The sequence below is a fragment of the Oncorhynchus masou genome, chromosome 27 (assembly GCF_036934945.1).
Source record: "Oncorhynchus masou masou isolate Uvic2021 chromosome 27, UVic_Omas_1.1, whole genome shotgun sequence".
Classification (NCBI taxonomy): Eukaryota; Metazoa; Chordata; class Actinopteri; order Salmoniformes; family Salmonidae; genus Oncorhynchus; species Oncorhynchus masou.
Window position 1 is genome coordinate 64,085,707 of NC_088238.1, and position 16,137 is coordinate 64,101,843.

Consider the following 16,137-nt stretch of genomic DNA (forward strand, 5'->3'; position numbering starts at 1 on the left):
AGATATAATGTATTAATTCTGTATTGTTTGTTTTAGATATAATGTATTAATTCTGTATTGTTGTTTTAGATATAATGTATTAATTCTGTATTGTTTGTTTTAGATATAATGTATTAATTCTGTATTGTTTGTTTTAGATATAATGTATTAATTCTGTATTGTTTGTTTTAGATATAATGTATTAATTCTGTATTGTTTGTTTTAGATATAATGTATTAATTCTGTATTGTTGTTTTAGATATAATGTATTAATTCTGTATTGTTGTTTTAGATATAATGTATTAATTCTGTATTGTTTGTTTTAGATATAATGTATTAATTCTGTGTTGTTGTTTTAGATATAATGTATTAATTCTGTGTTGTTGTTTTAGATATAATGTATTAATTCTGTATTGTTTGTTTTAGATATAATGTATTAATTCTGTGTTGTTGTTTTAGATATAATGTATTAATTCTGTATTGTTTGTTTTAGATATAATGTATTAATTCTGTATTGTTTGTTTTAGATATAATGTATTAATTCTGTGTGGTTGTTTTAGATATAATGTATTAAATCTGTGTGGTTGTTTTAGATATAATGTATTAATTCTGTATTGTTTGTTTTAGATATAATGTATTAATTCTGTATTGTTTGTTTTAGATATAATGTATTAATTCTGTATTGTTTGTTTTAGATATAATGTATTAATTCTGTATTGCTTGTTTTAGATATAATGTATTAATTTGTTAGTTATTTGGGATATTTTCGAGGCCTATATGACCAGGACTGTTTTCTTAGTAAGAGATCATATAACTTCAACATTAAACCGTCCTCCTCTTGAGATCAAAGTCTTATTTACAGCTTTACTCCAATATAAGAATAATAATGTTTGTTCAAATGATCACTGACATAGAGAGGCTGCTGCCAACATACAGACTCAAATCTCTGGCCACTTCAATAAATGATCACTGACATAGAGAGGCTGCTGCCAACATACAGACTCAAATCTCTGGCCACTTCAATAAATGATCACTGACAGAGAGGCTGCTGCCAACATACAGACTCAAATCTCTGGCCACTTCAATAAATGATCACTGACATAGAGAGGCTGCTGCCAACATACAGACTCAAATCTCTGGCCACTTCAATAAATGATCACTGACAGAGAGGCTGCTGCCAACATACAGACTCAAATCTCTGGCCACTTCAATAAATGATCACTGACATAGAGAGGCTGCTGCCAACATACAGACTCAAATCTCTGGCCACTTCAATAAATGATCACTGACATAGAGAGGCTGCTGCCAACATACAGACTCAAATCTCTGGCCACTTCAATAAATGATCACTGACATAGAGAGGCTGCTGCCAACATACAGACTCAAATCTCTGGCCACTTCAATAAATGATCACTGACAGAGAGGCTGCTACCAACATACAGACTCAAATCTCTGGCCACTTCAATAAATGATCACTGACATAGAGAGGTTGCTACCAACATAGAGACTCAAATCTCTGGCCACTTCAATAAATGATCACTGACATAGAGAGGCTGCTGCCAACATACAGACTCAAATCTCTGGCCACTTCAATAAATGATCACTGACAGAGAGGCTGCTACCAACATACAGACTCAAATCTCTGGCCACTTCAATAAATGATCACTGACATAGAGAGTCTGCTACCAACATACAGACTCAAATCTCTGGCCACTTCAATAAATGATCACTGACATAGAGAGGCTGCTGCCAACATACAGACTCAAATCTCTGGCCACTTCAATAAATGATCACTGACATAGAGAGGCTGCTACCAACATACAGACTCAAATCTCTGGCCACTTCAATAAATGATCACTGACATAGAGAGGCTGCTGCCAACATACAGACTCAAATCTCTGGCCACTTCAATAAATGATCACTGACATAGAGAGGCTGCTGCCACAACATACAGACTCAAATCTCTGGCCACTTCAATAAATGATCACTGACATAGAGAGTCTGCTACCAACATACAGACTCAAATCTCTGGCCACTTCAATAAATGATCACTGACATAGAGAGGCTGCTGCCAACATACAGACTCAAATCTCTGGCCACTTCAATAAATGATCACTGACATAGAGAGGCTGCTGCCAACATACAGACTCAAATCTCTGGCCACTTCAATAAATGATCACTAACATAGAGAGGCTGCTACCAACATACAGACTCAAATCTCTGGCCACTTCAATAAATGATCACTGACATAGAGAGGCTGCTGCCAACATACAGACTCAAATCTCTGGCCACTTCAATAAATGATCACTGACATAGAGAGGCTGCTGCCAACATACAGACTCAAATCTCTGGCCACTTCAATAAATGATCACTGACAGAGAGAGGCTGCTGCCAACATACAGACTCAAATCTCTGGCCACTTCAATAAATGATCACTGACATAGAGAGGCTGCTGCCAACATACAGACTCAAATCTCTGGCCACTTCAATAAATGATCACTGACATAGAGAGGCTGCTGCCAACATACAGACTCAAATCTCTGGCCACTTCAATAAATGATCACTGACATAGAGAGGCTGCTGCCAACATACAGACTCAAATCTCTGGCCACTTCAATAAATGATCACTGACATAGAGAGGCTGCTGCCAACATACAGACTCAAATCTCTGGCCACTTCAATAAATGATCACTGACAGAGAGAGGCTGCTGCCAACATACAGACTCAAATCTCTGGCCACTTCAATAAATGATCACTGACATAGAGAGGCTGCTGCCAACATACAGACTCAAATCTCTGGCCACTTCAATAAATGATCACTGACATAGAGAGGCTGCTGCCAACATACAGACTCAAATCTCTGGCCACTTCAATAAATGATCACTGACATAGAGAGGCTGCTGCCAACATACAGACTCAAATCTCTGGCCACTTCAATAAATGATCACTGACAGAGAGGTTGCTGCCAACATACAGACTCAAATCTCTGGCCACTTCAATAAATGATCACTGACATAGAGACGCTGCTACCAACATACAGACACAAATCTCTGGCCACTTCAATAAATGATCACTGACAGAGAGGCTGCTACCAACATACAGACTCAAATCTCTGGCCACTTCAATAAATGATCACTGACATAGAGAGGCTGCTACCAACATACAGACTCAAATCTCTGGCCACTTCAATAAATGATCACTGACAGAGAGGCTGCTACCAACATACAGACTCAAATCTCTGGCCACTTCAATAAATGATCACTGACATAGAGAGGCTGCTGCCAACATACAGACTCAAATCTCTGGCCACTTCAATAAATGATCACTGACAGAGAGGCTGCTGCCAACATACAGACTCAAATCTCTGGCCACTTCAATAAATGATCACTGACATAGAGAGTCTTCTACCAACACGGACTCAATAAAGGATCACTAGTCACTTTAAATAACACCTCTTAAAGAAATGGATCACTAGTCACTTTAAATAACACCTCTTAAAGAAATGGATCACTAGTCACTTTAAATAACACCTCTTAAAGAAATGGATCACTAGTCACTTTAAATAACACCTCTTTAATAATGTTTACATATCCTACATCACTCCTCTCATACAGTATGTATATCACTAGCCACTTTAAACAATGCCACTTTATATAATGTTTAGATACCCTCCATTACTCATCTCATATGTATATACTGTACTCTATACCATCTACTGCATCTGGTCTATGCCGTTCGGCCATCGCTCATTCATATATTTTTATGTACAGTTGAAGTCGCAAGTTTACATACACTTAGGTTGGAGTCATTAAAACTTGTTTTTCAACCAACACATTTGTTAAAGACACCAGTCAACTTAGTGTATGTAAACTTCTGACCCACTGGAATTGTGATACAGTGAATTATAAGTGAAATAATCTGTCTGTAAACAATTGTTAGAAAAATGACTTGTGTCCTGCACAAAGTAGATGTCCTAACCGACTTGCCAAAACTATAGTTTGTTAAACAGCTTGGAAAATTCCAGAAAATGATGTCATGGCTTTAGAAGCTTCTGATAGGGTAATTGACATAATTTGAGTCAATTGGAGGTGCACTTGTGGATGTATTTCAAGGCCTACCTTCAAACTCAGTGCCTCTTTGCTTGACATCATGGGAAAATCTAAAGAAATGAGCCAAGACCTCAGAAAAATAATTGTAGACCTCCACAAGTCTGGTTCATACTTGGGAGCAATTTCCAAACACCTGAAGGTACCACGTTCATCTGTACAAACAATAGTACGCAAGTATAAACACCATGGGACCACGCAGCCGTCAAACCACTCAGGTAGGAGAAGCGTTCTGTCTCCTAGAGATGAATGTACTTTGGTGCGAAAAGTGCAAATCAATCCCAGAACAACAGCAAAGGACCTTGTGAAGATGCTGGAGGAAACAGTTACAAAAGTATCTATATCCACAGTAAAACGAGTCCTATATCAACATAACCTGAAAGGCTGCACAGCAAGGAAGAAGCCACTGCTCCAAAACCGCCATAAAAAAGCCAGTGTACGGTTTGCAACTGCACATGGGGACAAAGATTGCACTTTTTGGAGAAATGTCCTCCGGTCTGATGAAACAAAAATAGAACTGTTTGGCCATAATGACCATCGTTATGTTTGGAGGAAAAGGGGGAGGCTTGCAAGCCTAAAAACACCATCCCAACCGTGAAGCACGGGGGAGGCAGCATCATGTTGTTTGGGGTGCTTTGCTGCAGGAGGGACTGGTGCACTTCACAAAATAGATGGCATCTTGAGGAAAGAAAATTATGTGGATATATTGAAGCAACATCTCAAGACATCAGTCAGGAAGTTAAAGCTTGGTCGCAAATGGGTCTTCCAAATGGACAATGACCCCAAGCATACTTCTAAAGTTGTGGCAAAATGGCTTAAGGACAACAAAGTCAAGGTATTGGAGTGGCCATCACAAAGCCCTGACCTCAATCCCGCAGAAAATTTGTGGCCAGAACTGAAAAAGTGTGTGAGAGCAAGGAGGCCTACAAACCTGACTCAGTTACACCAGCTCTGTCAGGAGGAATGGGACAACATTCACCCAACTTATTGTGGGAAGCTTGTGGAAGGCTACCTGAAATGTTTGACCCAAGTTAAACAATTTAAAAGCAATGCTACCAAATACTAATTGAGTGTATGTAAACTTCTGACCCACTGGGAATGTGATGAAAGAAATAAAAGCTGAAATAAATCATTCTCTCTACTATTATTCTGACATTTCACATTCTTAAAATAAAGTGGTGATCCTAGCTGACCGAAGACAGGGATTTTTTTTAAATATATTAGTATTTAAGTATTTAAGTATTAAATATCAGGAATTGAGAAACTGAGTTCAATAGTATTTTGGCTGAGGTGTATGTAAACTTCCGACTACAACTGTACATATTCTCATTCATCACTTTAGATTTGTGTGTATTAGGTTGTTGTTGGGGAATTGTTAGCTTACTTGTTAGATATTGCTGCACTGTCAACTAGATCACAAGCATTAACATCCGCTAACCATGTGTATGTGACCATTACACGTTGATTTGATTTGATTTGATTTTGTAAACACAAGGTCACAGTCTTTGAACTAGTAGGTCAAAGGTCAAGGTCTTTGAATCTGTAGTCACTGCATGACATTTTGAGCCCATATAGAAAAACATTTGAAACGTCCCATGAGCCAACATGTTTAATCATATAACGTATAGTCAGTTCTATAGACTATTCAATTCCTTATCAATTGACAGACACTAGTTGTACGAATTGCAAATTGTAACATATCATACATAATGGATGATGGACATCCACAAATGAATGCATACCATACGAAACGTGACATACATATTAAATGGAGGGAAGACTCATTTGCGTTTACTATGTTACGTCTACCCTTGAGTCCAGGTTGCCTAAACGAGCGACTTGTCTGAGCTTACTGCCACAGTAACTCTGATTGGCTGAACCGCTGTCACCCTCGGCCAATCAGAGTTGAATGCGTTCAGTGCGAGTAAAATAAATCGTTTGATATTTATTTACATCGCAACATGAAATACACATTTTATTTGTTGTTTTTGTGTGATTCGATGTACCGTTTTTCCATGTGGACGGTTGTTGTTTTTCTACCGGGCGCTGTCGTTCCGTGCGGGGAATGAGAAGAGTATCCTACCGATGCGGACTTTGGGGGAGAAGTATCGTTAACGGAACGGTACCGGGTGGCAATGGCGGCCAGTCTGCCGGAGAGAGAGAGAGAGCGATGATGGAGACTTCTACCGGAGAGCAGCTGATCGGTTCAAGATGCTCTACCAACCTGAGTGGTGCCGTGGCCTTGTGCCTCGCAGTTAGACAATGAACCGGTGGGTGAATCGTTCAAAAGTACATTTTATAACCTTGGTTGGTTGGTGTTATATAAAATGTTGAATCTCTGGTTTGCAGGACTAGTCGGCTGGATATACCTCCAGCTATGTGAATGAGCTTTACGGTATAGGCGCCATACTACAGCGGACTTTAGGCTGAAACCTTATGCTACCTAAATGCTTCTGTTTGTCTATGAGCTTATAATTATTGACACTATCTGAGATGGTCGTTTCCTATTTCTGCATGAACAAATCTCTCTGTCTCTCTGTTTGTGTGTGTGTGTGTGTGTGTGTGTGTGTGTGTGTGTGTGTGTGTGTGTGTGCAGCCAGCCAGTATAGTGTGAAACTGTGGCAATGCAGCAAATATGATTGGATCTTTATCTCTCCAACTATTCCATGGTTTTTTTTATACTGTATATACAAGGAGCACATCCCATTACTGTGGATGTGGAGGCGTGTTTTGTGTGTGTGTGGAGGCTTGTTCTGTGTGTGTGTTGATGTGCGTGTTTTGTGTGTGGCTGCGTGTTTTGTGTGTGTGTGGATGCGTGTTTTGTGTGTGTTGATGCGTGTTTTGTGTGTGTGTTGATGCGTGTTTTGTGTGTGTGTTGATGCGTGTTTTGTGTGTGTGTTGATGCATGTTTTGTGTGTGTTGATGCGTGTTTTGTGTGTGTGTTGATGCGTGTTTTGTGTGTGTGTTGATGCGTGTTTTGTGTGTATGTTGATGCGTGTTTTGTGTGTGTTGATGTGTGTTTTGTGTGTGTGTGGCTGCATGTTTTGTGTGTGTGTTGATGCGTGTTTTGTGTGTGTTGATGCGTGTTTTGTGTGTGTGTTGATGCGTGTTTTGTGTGTGTGGATGCATGTTTTGTGTGTGTGTTGATGCGTGTTTTGTGTGTGTGTTGATGCGTGTTTTGGGTCTTTAGAAGTTGTAGTAGGCTAAAGGAAACAGTGAAACCCTCCCAGATGGCGCCGTGTGTGTGTGTGTGTGTGTGTGTGTGTGTGTGTGTGTGTGTGTGTGTGTGTGTGTGTGTCAAGTAGAAGCATTGTGTGATAGTGTCAGCCAGTGAGTGATGTTGGTTGGTTCCTCCATGCGTCCTAAATGGAATCCCTATTCCCTATATAGTGCACTACTTTTGACCAGAGCCTTATGGTCAGCCCTATGGGTCCTTGTCTAAAGTAGTGCACTAAATAGGGAATAGGGAGACCCATAGGGCCCTAGTCTAAAGTAGTGCACCATATAGGGAATAGGGTTCCGTTTGGGATGTATCCTCTGTCAGTAAATAAACAAAGCTCTCCTTTGACTCTGTTCCCGTCCAGATTCTCCCGATCTGCCAGATGACCGCGACCGCTCTCTCTGACACTACCAGACCGGTGCAGTAGACTGGACCGCTGACCGTGTTGCCTGACTGGACCGCTGACCGTGTTGCCTGACCGGGGTTGTGTTGGGGTGATGGAGTACCATAGTAGTGGTAGCCTGCCCCTGCTGGGCCGACCCAGGTACTGTCCTGGGGCCAGCTCCAACGGAGGTTACCTCTGTGAGACCGGACACTGCTGTGGGGAGACAGGCTGCTGCACCTATTACTATGAACTCTGGTGTGAGTACTACTACGATACTACTACAACACTACTACAACACTACTACGATACTACTACAACACTACTACAACACTACTACAACACTACTACAACACTACTACAACACTACTACAACACTGCTACAACACTACTACACCACTACTACAACACTACTACAACACTACTACAACACTACTACACCACTACTACAACACTGCTACAACACTGCTACAATACTACTACACCACTACTACAACACTACTACAACACTACTACAGCACTGCTACAACACTACTACAACACTACTACAACACTACTACAACACTGCTACAACACTACTACAACACTACTACAACACTGCTACAACACTACTACACCACTACTACAACACTACTACAACACTACTACAACACTACTACACCACTACTACAACACTGCTACAACACTGCTACAATACTACTACACCATTACTACAACACTACTACAACACTGCTACAATACTACTACACCACTACTACAACACTACTACAACACTACTACGATACTACTACAACACTACTACACCACTACTACAACACTACTACAATACTACTACAACACTACTACAACACTGCTACAACACTGCTACAACACTGCTACAACACTACTACAACACTGCTACAACACTACTACTACAACACTACTACAACACTACTACAACACTGCTACAAAACTACTACACCACTACTACAACACTACTACACCACTACTACAACACTGCTACAATACTACTACAATACTACTACAACACTGCTACAACACTACTACACCACTACTACAACACTACTACAACACTACTACGATACTACTACAACACTACTACAACACTGCTACAACACTACTACAACACTGCTACAACACTACTACAACACTACTACAATACTAATACAACACCACTACAACACTACTACAACACCACTACAACACTAGTACAATACTACTACAGCACTACTACAAGGCCACTACAACACTACTACAACACTACTACAATACTACTACTACAATACTGCTGCAACACTACTACAACACTACTACAATAGTACTACAATGCTGCTAGAATACTACTACAATACTACTCTGTACTGCTACAATACTACTACAATGCTACTACAATACTACTACTCTAATGCTACAATACTACTACTGTACTACTACAGTGCTACTACAATACTACCACAACACTACTATACCACTACTACTGTACTACTACACCACTAGTATAACACTACTACAACACTGCTACTGTCCTGCTACTGTGCTAATACAATAATACTGCGGTACTACTACAATACTACTACAGTACTACTACTGTACTACTACAGTATATGTGATGATTGATGAATTAGGATGATCTGTTTCATTTAGCCTACTGAAGGCCTACTATACTACACTACACTACTACAATACTACTGTAGTACTACAATACTACAACTGTACTAGTAACATACTACGACACTACTATAAACTCTGGTGTGAGAACTACTTCTTCTGCCACATTACAATACTACTGTTACTACTACTGTACTATTACAGTACTACTACAAAACTGCTACAATACCACTACAGTACTACCACAATACTACTACAGTACTACTACAGTACAACTACTGTACTACTACAGTATATGTGATGATTGATGCATTAGGATGATCTGTTTCATTTAGCCTACTGAAGGCCTACAATACTACACTACACTACTACAATACTACTACTGTACTGGTAACATACTACGACACCACTTTACACTCTGGTGTGAGAACTACTTCTTCTGCCACTTTACAATACTACTGTTACTGATACTGTACTGCTAATTTACTACTTACTGCTATACTAGGATTCTGTGTGATGTTCTAACAGGTTCTCTGTATTCTTCAGGATTCTGTGTGATGTTCTAACAGGTTCTCTGTATTCTTCAGGGTTCTGTGTGATGTTCTAACAGGTTCTCTCTGTATTCTTCAGGGTTCTGTGTGATGTTCTAACAGGTTCTCTCTGTATTATTCAGGGTTTTGTATGTTCTAACAGGTTCTCTCTGTATTCTTCAGGGTTCTGTATGTTCTAACAGGTTCTCTCTGTATTCTTCAGGATTTTGTATGATGTTCTAACAGGTTCTCTCTGTATTCTTCAGGGTTCTCTGTATTCTTCAGGGTTTTGTATGTTCTAACAGGTTCTCTCTTTATTCTTCAGGGTTCTGGCTGCTGTGGACCGTTCTGATCCTGTTCAGTTGTTGCTGTGCTTACCGACACCGCCGGGCTAAACTCAGAGTCCAACAGCAGCAGAGACAGAGAGAGATCAACCTACTGGCTTACCATGGAGCTACATCCTACCCCTCCTCCATGTTAGACCTCAGTGAGTAGCCTACTGGCCTAACCCTAACCTACTGGCCTATCATGGGATCATATCCTACTGGCCTAACCCTAACCTACTGGCCTATCATGGAGCTACATCCTACTGGCCTAACCCTAACCTACTGGCCTATCATGGAGCTACATCCTACTGGCCTAACCCTAACCTACTGGCCTACCATGGATCTACATCCCACTGGCCTAACCCTAATCTACTGGCCTACCATGGAGCTACATCCTACCTCTCCTCCATGTTAGACCTCAGTGAGTAGCCTACTTGCCTAACCCTAACCTACTGGCCTATCATGGATCTACATCCTACTGGCCTAACCCCAACCTACTGGCCTATCATGGATCTACATCCTACTGGCCTACCAGGGATCTACATCCTACCCCTCCTCCATGTTAGACCTCAACAAGACTCCTCTCCTCTCCTAGACCTGATAAATTACCACTAATAACCTCTCCTCTCCTCTCCTCTCCTCTCCTCTCCTCTCCTCTCCTCTCCTCTCCTCTCCTCTCCTCTCCTCTCCTCTCCTCTCCTCCCCTCCCCTCCCCTCCCCTCCCCTCCCCTCCCCCTCCCCTCCCCTCCCCTCTCCTCTCCTCTCCTCTCCTCTCCTCTCCTCTCCTCTCCTAGACCTGATAAATCACCACTAATAACTCTCTCTCTCTCTCTCCTCTCTCTCTAGGTTTCCTGGCGTCTCTGAAGCTACCGTCCTATGAAGAGGTAGCAGCTCAGCCCTCCACTCCCCCACCTCCCTACAGCACTGTGTTCGCTGCCCAGGGGGGCGCCGCTCGCTACCCCCAGCCACCACACCATCCCCCGGGATCACACCCCCACCCCGGCACCAGCGCCAGCGCTGCACCCTCCTCTTTCAGCTCTGACAACAGGTGGGGACACTGATTGGCTGGCTGACTGAGTGATTGATTGTTTGGTTGAATTTATTGATATAAAACACACTTGACAATGTAAAGAAGCCACTTTGAGTTTGAGATGAGAAACGATGGATGAAACACTTTGCTGTGGTAATGATATTTGTGATAGAAGCTGTAATAAAGATGACACTGTGGTTCTGACCTCTGACCCTGCAGCTCCAGCTGTTCCTGTGACTCTTGCTGTCCGTCATCTCCCTGTAGCACCTACGAGACCGACACAAGCCGTGCTTCCACGCCCACAACACTGTCCCAATACGCTGCAGAGAACACTGCTGCTGTTGTCTTGGAGACAGTTGCTACGGTTACATCCTCGGAGATGATTGTCTCTGTATCTTCAGAGACAGATGCGGATGTTGCCGGTGGCAACAGGATCGGTGTTGTTGCTGATGCGTTTACTGTTGTTATAACCTCAGAGGCCGACACCAACTTAAGCGAACAATCTACAGAACCTGCACAGGTGCACTACTTTCCTGGTGCTACCATGGGAACTGTTACTATGGAGACAGATGTTTGTATTGTAGCTCGTGTCTCTTCTCGTACCTCACCCACGTCTACAGAACACCCTCTAGTTGCTACAACAACAGAACACCCTCTAGCTGGGACTGCTTGTCCTTTAACCAATCCAGGTCACGACAGACCATCCTGTCCCCACAGTCCCTCCCCCACACCCACCTCTGCTGTCCCCTCCCCTACCACACCCACCTCTGCTGTCCCCTCCCCTACCACACCCACCTCTGCTGTCCCCTCCCCTACCACCACCACCTCTTGTACCCCTAACCCCTCTGCGCTCTCCCCAGCCCAAGCTCCTACCCTAATCCTAGCCTCCCCAGTCCTTTCAGCCCAAGCTCCTACCCCCTCTGCCCTCTCCCCAGCTCCTACCCCCTCTGCCCTCTCCCCAGCCCCTACCCTACGCCTAGCCTCCCCAGCTCCTACCCCCTCTGCCCTCTCCCCAGCCCCTACCCTAACCCTAGCCTCCCCAGCCCCTACCCTAACCCTAGCCTCCCCGGCCCCTACCCTAACCCTACCCTCCCCAGCCCCTACCCTACCCCTAGCCTCCCCAGCCCCTACCCTAACCCTAGCCTCCCCAGCCCCTACCCCCTCTGCCCTCTCCCCAGCCCCTAACCCCTCTGCCCTCTCCCCACCTCCTACCCCCTCTGCCCTCTCCCCAACTCCTACCCCCTCTGCCCTCTCCCCAACTCCTACCCCCTCTGCCCTCTCCCCAACTCCTACCCTAACCCTAGCCTCCCCAGCCCCTACCCCCTCTGCCCTCTCCCCAACTCCTACCCTAACCCTAGCCTCCCCAGCCCCTACCCTAACCCTAGCCTCCCCAGCCCCTACTCTACCCCTAGCCTCCCCAGCTCCTACCCCCTCTGCCCTCTCCCCAACTCCTACCCTAACCCTAGCCTCCCCAGCTCCTACCCCCTCTGCCCTCTCCCCAGCCCCTACCCTAACCCTAGCCTCCCCAGCCCCTACCCTAACCCTAGCCTCCCCAGGCCCTACCCCCTCTGCCCTCTCCCCAGCTCCTACCCCCTCTGCCCTCTCCCCAGCTCCTAACCCCTCTGCCCTCTCCCCAGCTCCTACCCCCTCTGCCCTCTCCCCAACTCCTACCCCCTCTGCCCTCTCCCCAGCTCCTAACCCCTCTGCCCTCTCCCCAGCTCCTACCCCCTCTGCCCTCTCCCCAGCTCCTACCCCCTCTGCCCTCTCCCCAGCTCCTACCCCCTCTGCCCTCTCCCCAGCTCCTACCCCCTCTGCCCTCTCCCCAACTCCTACCCTAACCCTAGCCTCCCCAACTCCTACCCTAACCCTACCCTCCCCAGCCCCTACCCTAACCCTAGCCTCCCCAGCCCCTACCCTAACCCTAGCCTCCCCAGCCCCTACCCTAACCCTAGCCTCCCCAGCCCCTACCTCCTCTGTCCCAGTCTCTTCTCCTGTAGCCTCAGACCCAAAGGCTCAGGCCTTTTTCAATCCTCTTGGAGCTCTTGCAGTGGAACGGACAGAGACTGTCTCTCCCTCCTGCTCTCCTCCCCCTGTCTTCCCCTTGTCCTCTCCTCCCCCCTTCTCTCCATCCTCTCCTCCCCCTGTCTCCCCCAGGCCCACCCAGTCTCCCCCCAAGCAGACCCTGTTCTCCCCCTGTGTGGACGTGTACCAGCTTGTCCCCCACACCTACAGGAGCGAGGGAGAGGAGGAGGAGGAAGAGCAGGAGGAAGTTGGGGCCGATGAGAGTCAGTACCGCCACCGCCGTCTGACCGGGGACTCAGGCATCGAGGTGTGTCGCTGTCAGGTTGAGGAAGACGAGGAGGAGGAGGAGGAAGAGGAGGAGGGAGTGGAGGAAGCAGGGGATGAAGGAGAGGGGGTGAGCGAGCTCCATGACAGCCTGGACTGCCCGGTTAGAGGTCAGGGGTCAGGGGATGGACTAACCCTGTGTAGCCCCGCCCCAGTAGACACCCCATTGGCTGAGGAGGATTCTGTGGTGATTGTCATGGAGAGCGTGTGATGGACAGCTGAGCGGAGTCAGTGGCCTAAACCGTTTTCATCCTAAACGGGGGGGGGGGGGGGGTGCAAGTGAACGGAAAAAACCCCCACAACAACAACTTTGCAAAACTGTTTATTAGGTAATGTTCCATAACACTGGGAATCCTGAACATAGCTCTGATGTGTGGATCAGCCCCAGGAGGGCCCAACATGAAGCTCCTGTCCTGAGCTACAGGAGATACAGTCAAGATGGTTCACTGGTTCTGTGGATGGGTTTAGCACAGAGGTAGATTATTTTGTGTCTGACCCAAATGGTACTCTATCCCCTACGGAGTGCACTACTTTGGGCCAGGTCACACATAGGGAGCTGTGGAAAAGGGTTCCATTTGAGACTATGTGTGCCTGGTCGTAGAGTTGTTAATCTAACCTGGTCGTTAATCTAACCTGGTCGCAGTGTTGTTAATCTGACCTGGTCGCAGTGTTGTTAATCTAACCTGGTCATGGTGTTGTCAATATAACCTGGTTGTAGTGTTGTTAATCTGACCTGGTCGCAGTGTTGTTAATCTAATCTGGTCGTTAATCTAACCTGGTCGCAGTGTTGTTAATCTAACCTGGTCGTTAATCTAACCTGGTCGTAGTGTTGTTAATCTAACCTGGTCGTTAATCTGACCTGGTTGTAGTGTTGTTAATCTAACCTGGTCGTTAATCTAACCTGGTCGTAGTGTTGTTAATCTAACCTGGTCGTTAATCTAACCTGGTCGTAGTGTTGTTAATCTAACCTGGTCGTTAATCTGACCTGGTTGTAGTGTTGTTAATCTAACCTGGTCGTTAATCTAACCTGGTTGTGGTGTTGTCAATATAACCTGGTCGTAGTGTTGTTAATCTAACCTGGTCGTGGTGTTGTCAATATAACCTGGTCGTAGTGTTGTTAATATAACCTGGCCGTGGTGTTGTTAATCTAACAATATAACCTGGTCGTGGTGTTGTCAATATAACAATATAACCTGGTCGTGGTGTTGTCAATATAACCTGGTCGTAGTGTTGTCAATATAACCTGGTTGTTCATCTAACCTGGTCGTGGTGTTGTTAATCTGACAATATAACCTGGTCGTGGTGTTGTCAATATAACCTGGTCGTAGTGTTGTCAATATAACCTGGTTGTTAATCTAACCTGGTCGTGGTGTTGTCAATATAACCTGGTCGTAGTGTTGTTAATATAACCTGGTTGTAGTGTTGTTAATATAACCTGGCCGTGGTGTTGTCAATATAACCTGGCCGTGGTGTTGTTAATATAACCTGGTTGTAGTGTTGTTAATATAACCTGGCCATTAATCTGACCTGGTTGTAGTGTTGTTAATTTAACCTGGTCGTTAATCTGACCTGGTTGTAGTGTTGTTAATCTAACCTGGTCGTTAATCTGACCTGGTTGTAGTGTTGTCAATATAACCTGGTCGTAGTGTTGTCAATATAACCTGGTCGTAGTGTTGTCAATATAACCTGGTTGTAGTGTTGTCAATATAACCTGGTTGTAGTGTTGTTAATATAACCTGGTTGTAGTGTTGTTAATATAACCTGGTTGTAGTGTTGTTAATATAACCTGGCCGTGGTGTTGTCAATATAACCTGGTTGTAAGTGTTGTTAATCTAACCTGGTCATAGTGTTGTCAATATAACTTGGTCGTAGTGTTGTCAATATAACCTGGTCGTAGTGTTGTCAATATAACCTGGTTGTTAATCTGACCTGGTCGTAGTGTTGTTAATATAACCTGGTTGTAGTGTTGTTAATATAACCTGGCCGTGGTGTTGTCAATATAACCTGGTTGTAGTGTTGTCAATATAACCTGGTCGTAGTGTTCATTTTTCAGTTATCCTGGAGATAAAGACCTGTTACTTTACAACCTCGTCTAGAGAGACACTACAACCTGGTCTAGAGAGACACTACAACCTGGTCTAGAGAGACACTACAACCTGGTCTAGAGAGACACTACAGAGACACTAAAACCTGGTCTAGAGAGACACTACAGAGACACTACAACCTGGTCTAGAGAGACACTACTCCCTGGTCTAGAGAGACACTACAACCTGGTCTATAGAGACACTACAACCTGGTCTAGAGAGACACTACAACCTGGTCTAGAGAGACACTACAACCTGGTCTAGAGAGACCCTACAGAGACACTACAACCTGGTCTAGAGAGACACTACAACCTGGTCTAGAGAGACACTACAACCTGGTCTAGAGAGACACTACAACCTGGTCTAGAGAGACACTACAACCTGGTCTAGAGAGACGCTCCAGAGACACTACAACCTGGTCTAGAGAGACACTCCAGAGACACTACAACCTGGTCTATAGAGACACTACACCCTGGTCTAGAGACACTACAACCTGGTCTATAGAGACACTACAACCTGGTCTATA

The 16,137-nt window shown here is 44.6% G+C and overlaps 1 protein-coding gene across 1 annotated transcript; it reads left to right on the forward strand.

Moving 5' to 3' along the window:
* The first annotated feature begins 6,029 nt into the window (after positions 1-6,029).
* Positions 6,030-13,810, forward strand: LOC135516508 (mucin-2-like). Its single transcript, XM_064940856.1, has 5 exons — positions 6,030-6,355; positions 7,670-7,947; positions 10,151-10,312; positions 10,998-11,199; positions 11,401-13,810. The coding sequence occupies exons 2-5, from the start codon at positions 7,803-7,805 to the stop codon at positions 13,736-13,738; spliced, it is 2,847 nt and encodes a 948-aa protein (XP_064796928.1). The 5' UTR covers positions 6,030-6,355; positions 7,670-7,802; the 3' UTR covers positions 13,739-13,810.
* Positions 13,811-16,137: the final 2,327 nt, after the last annotated feature.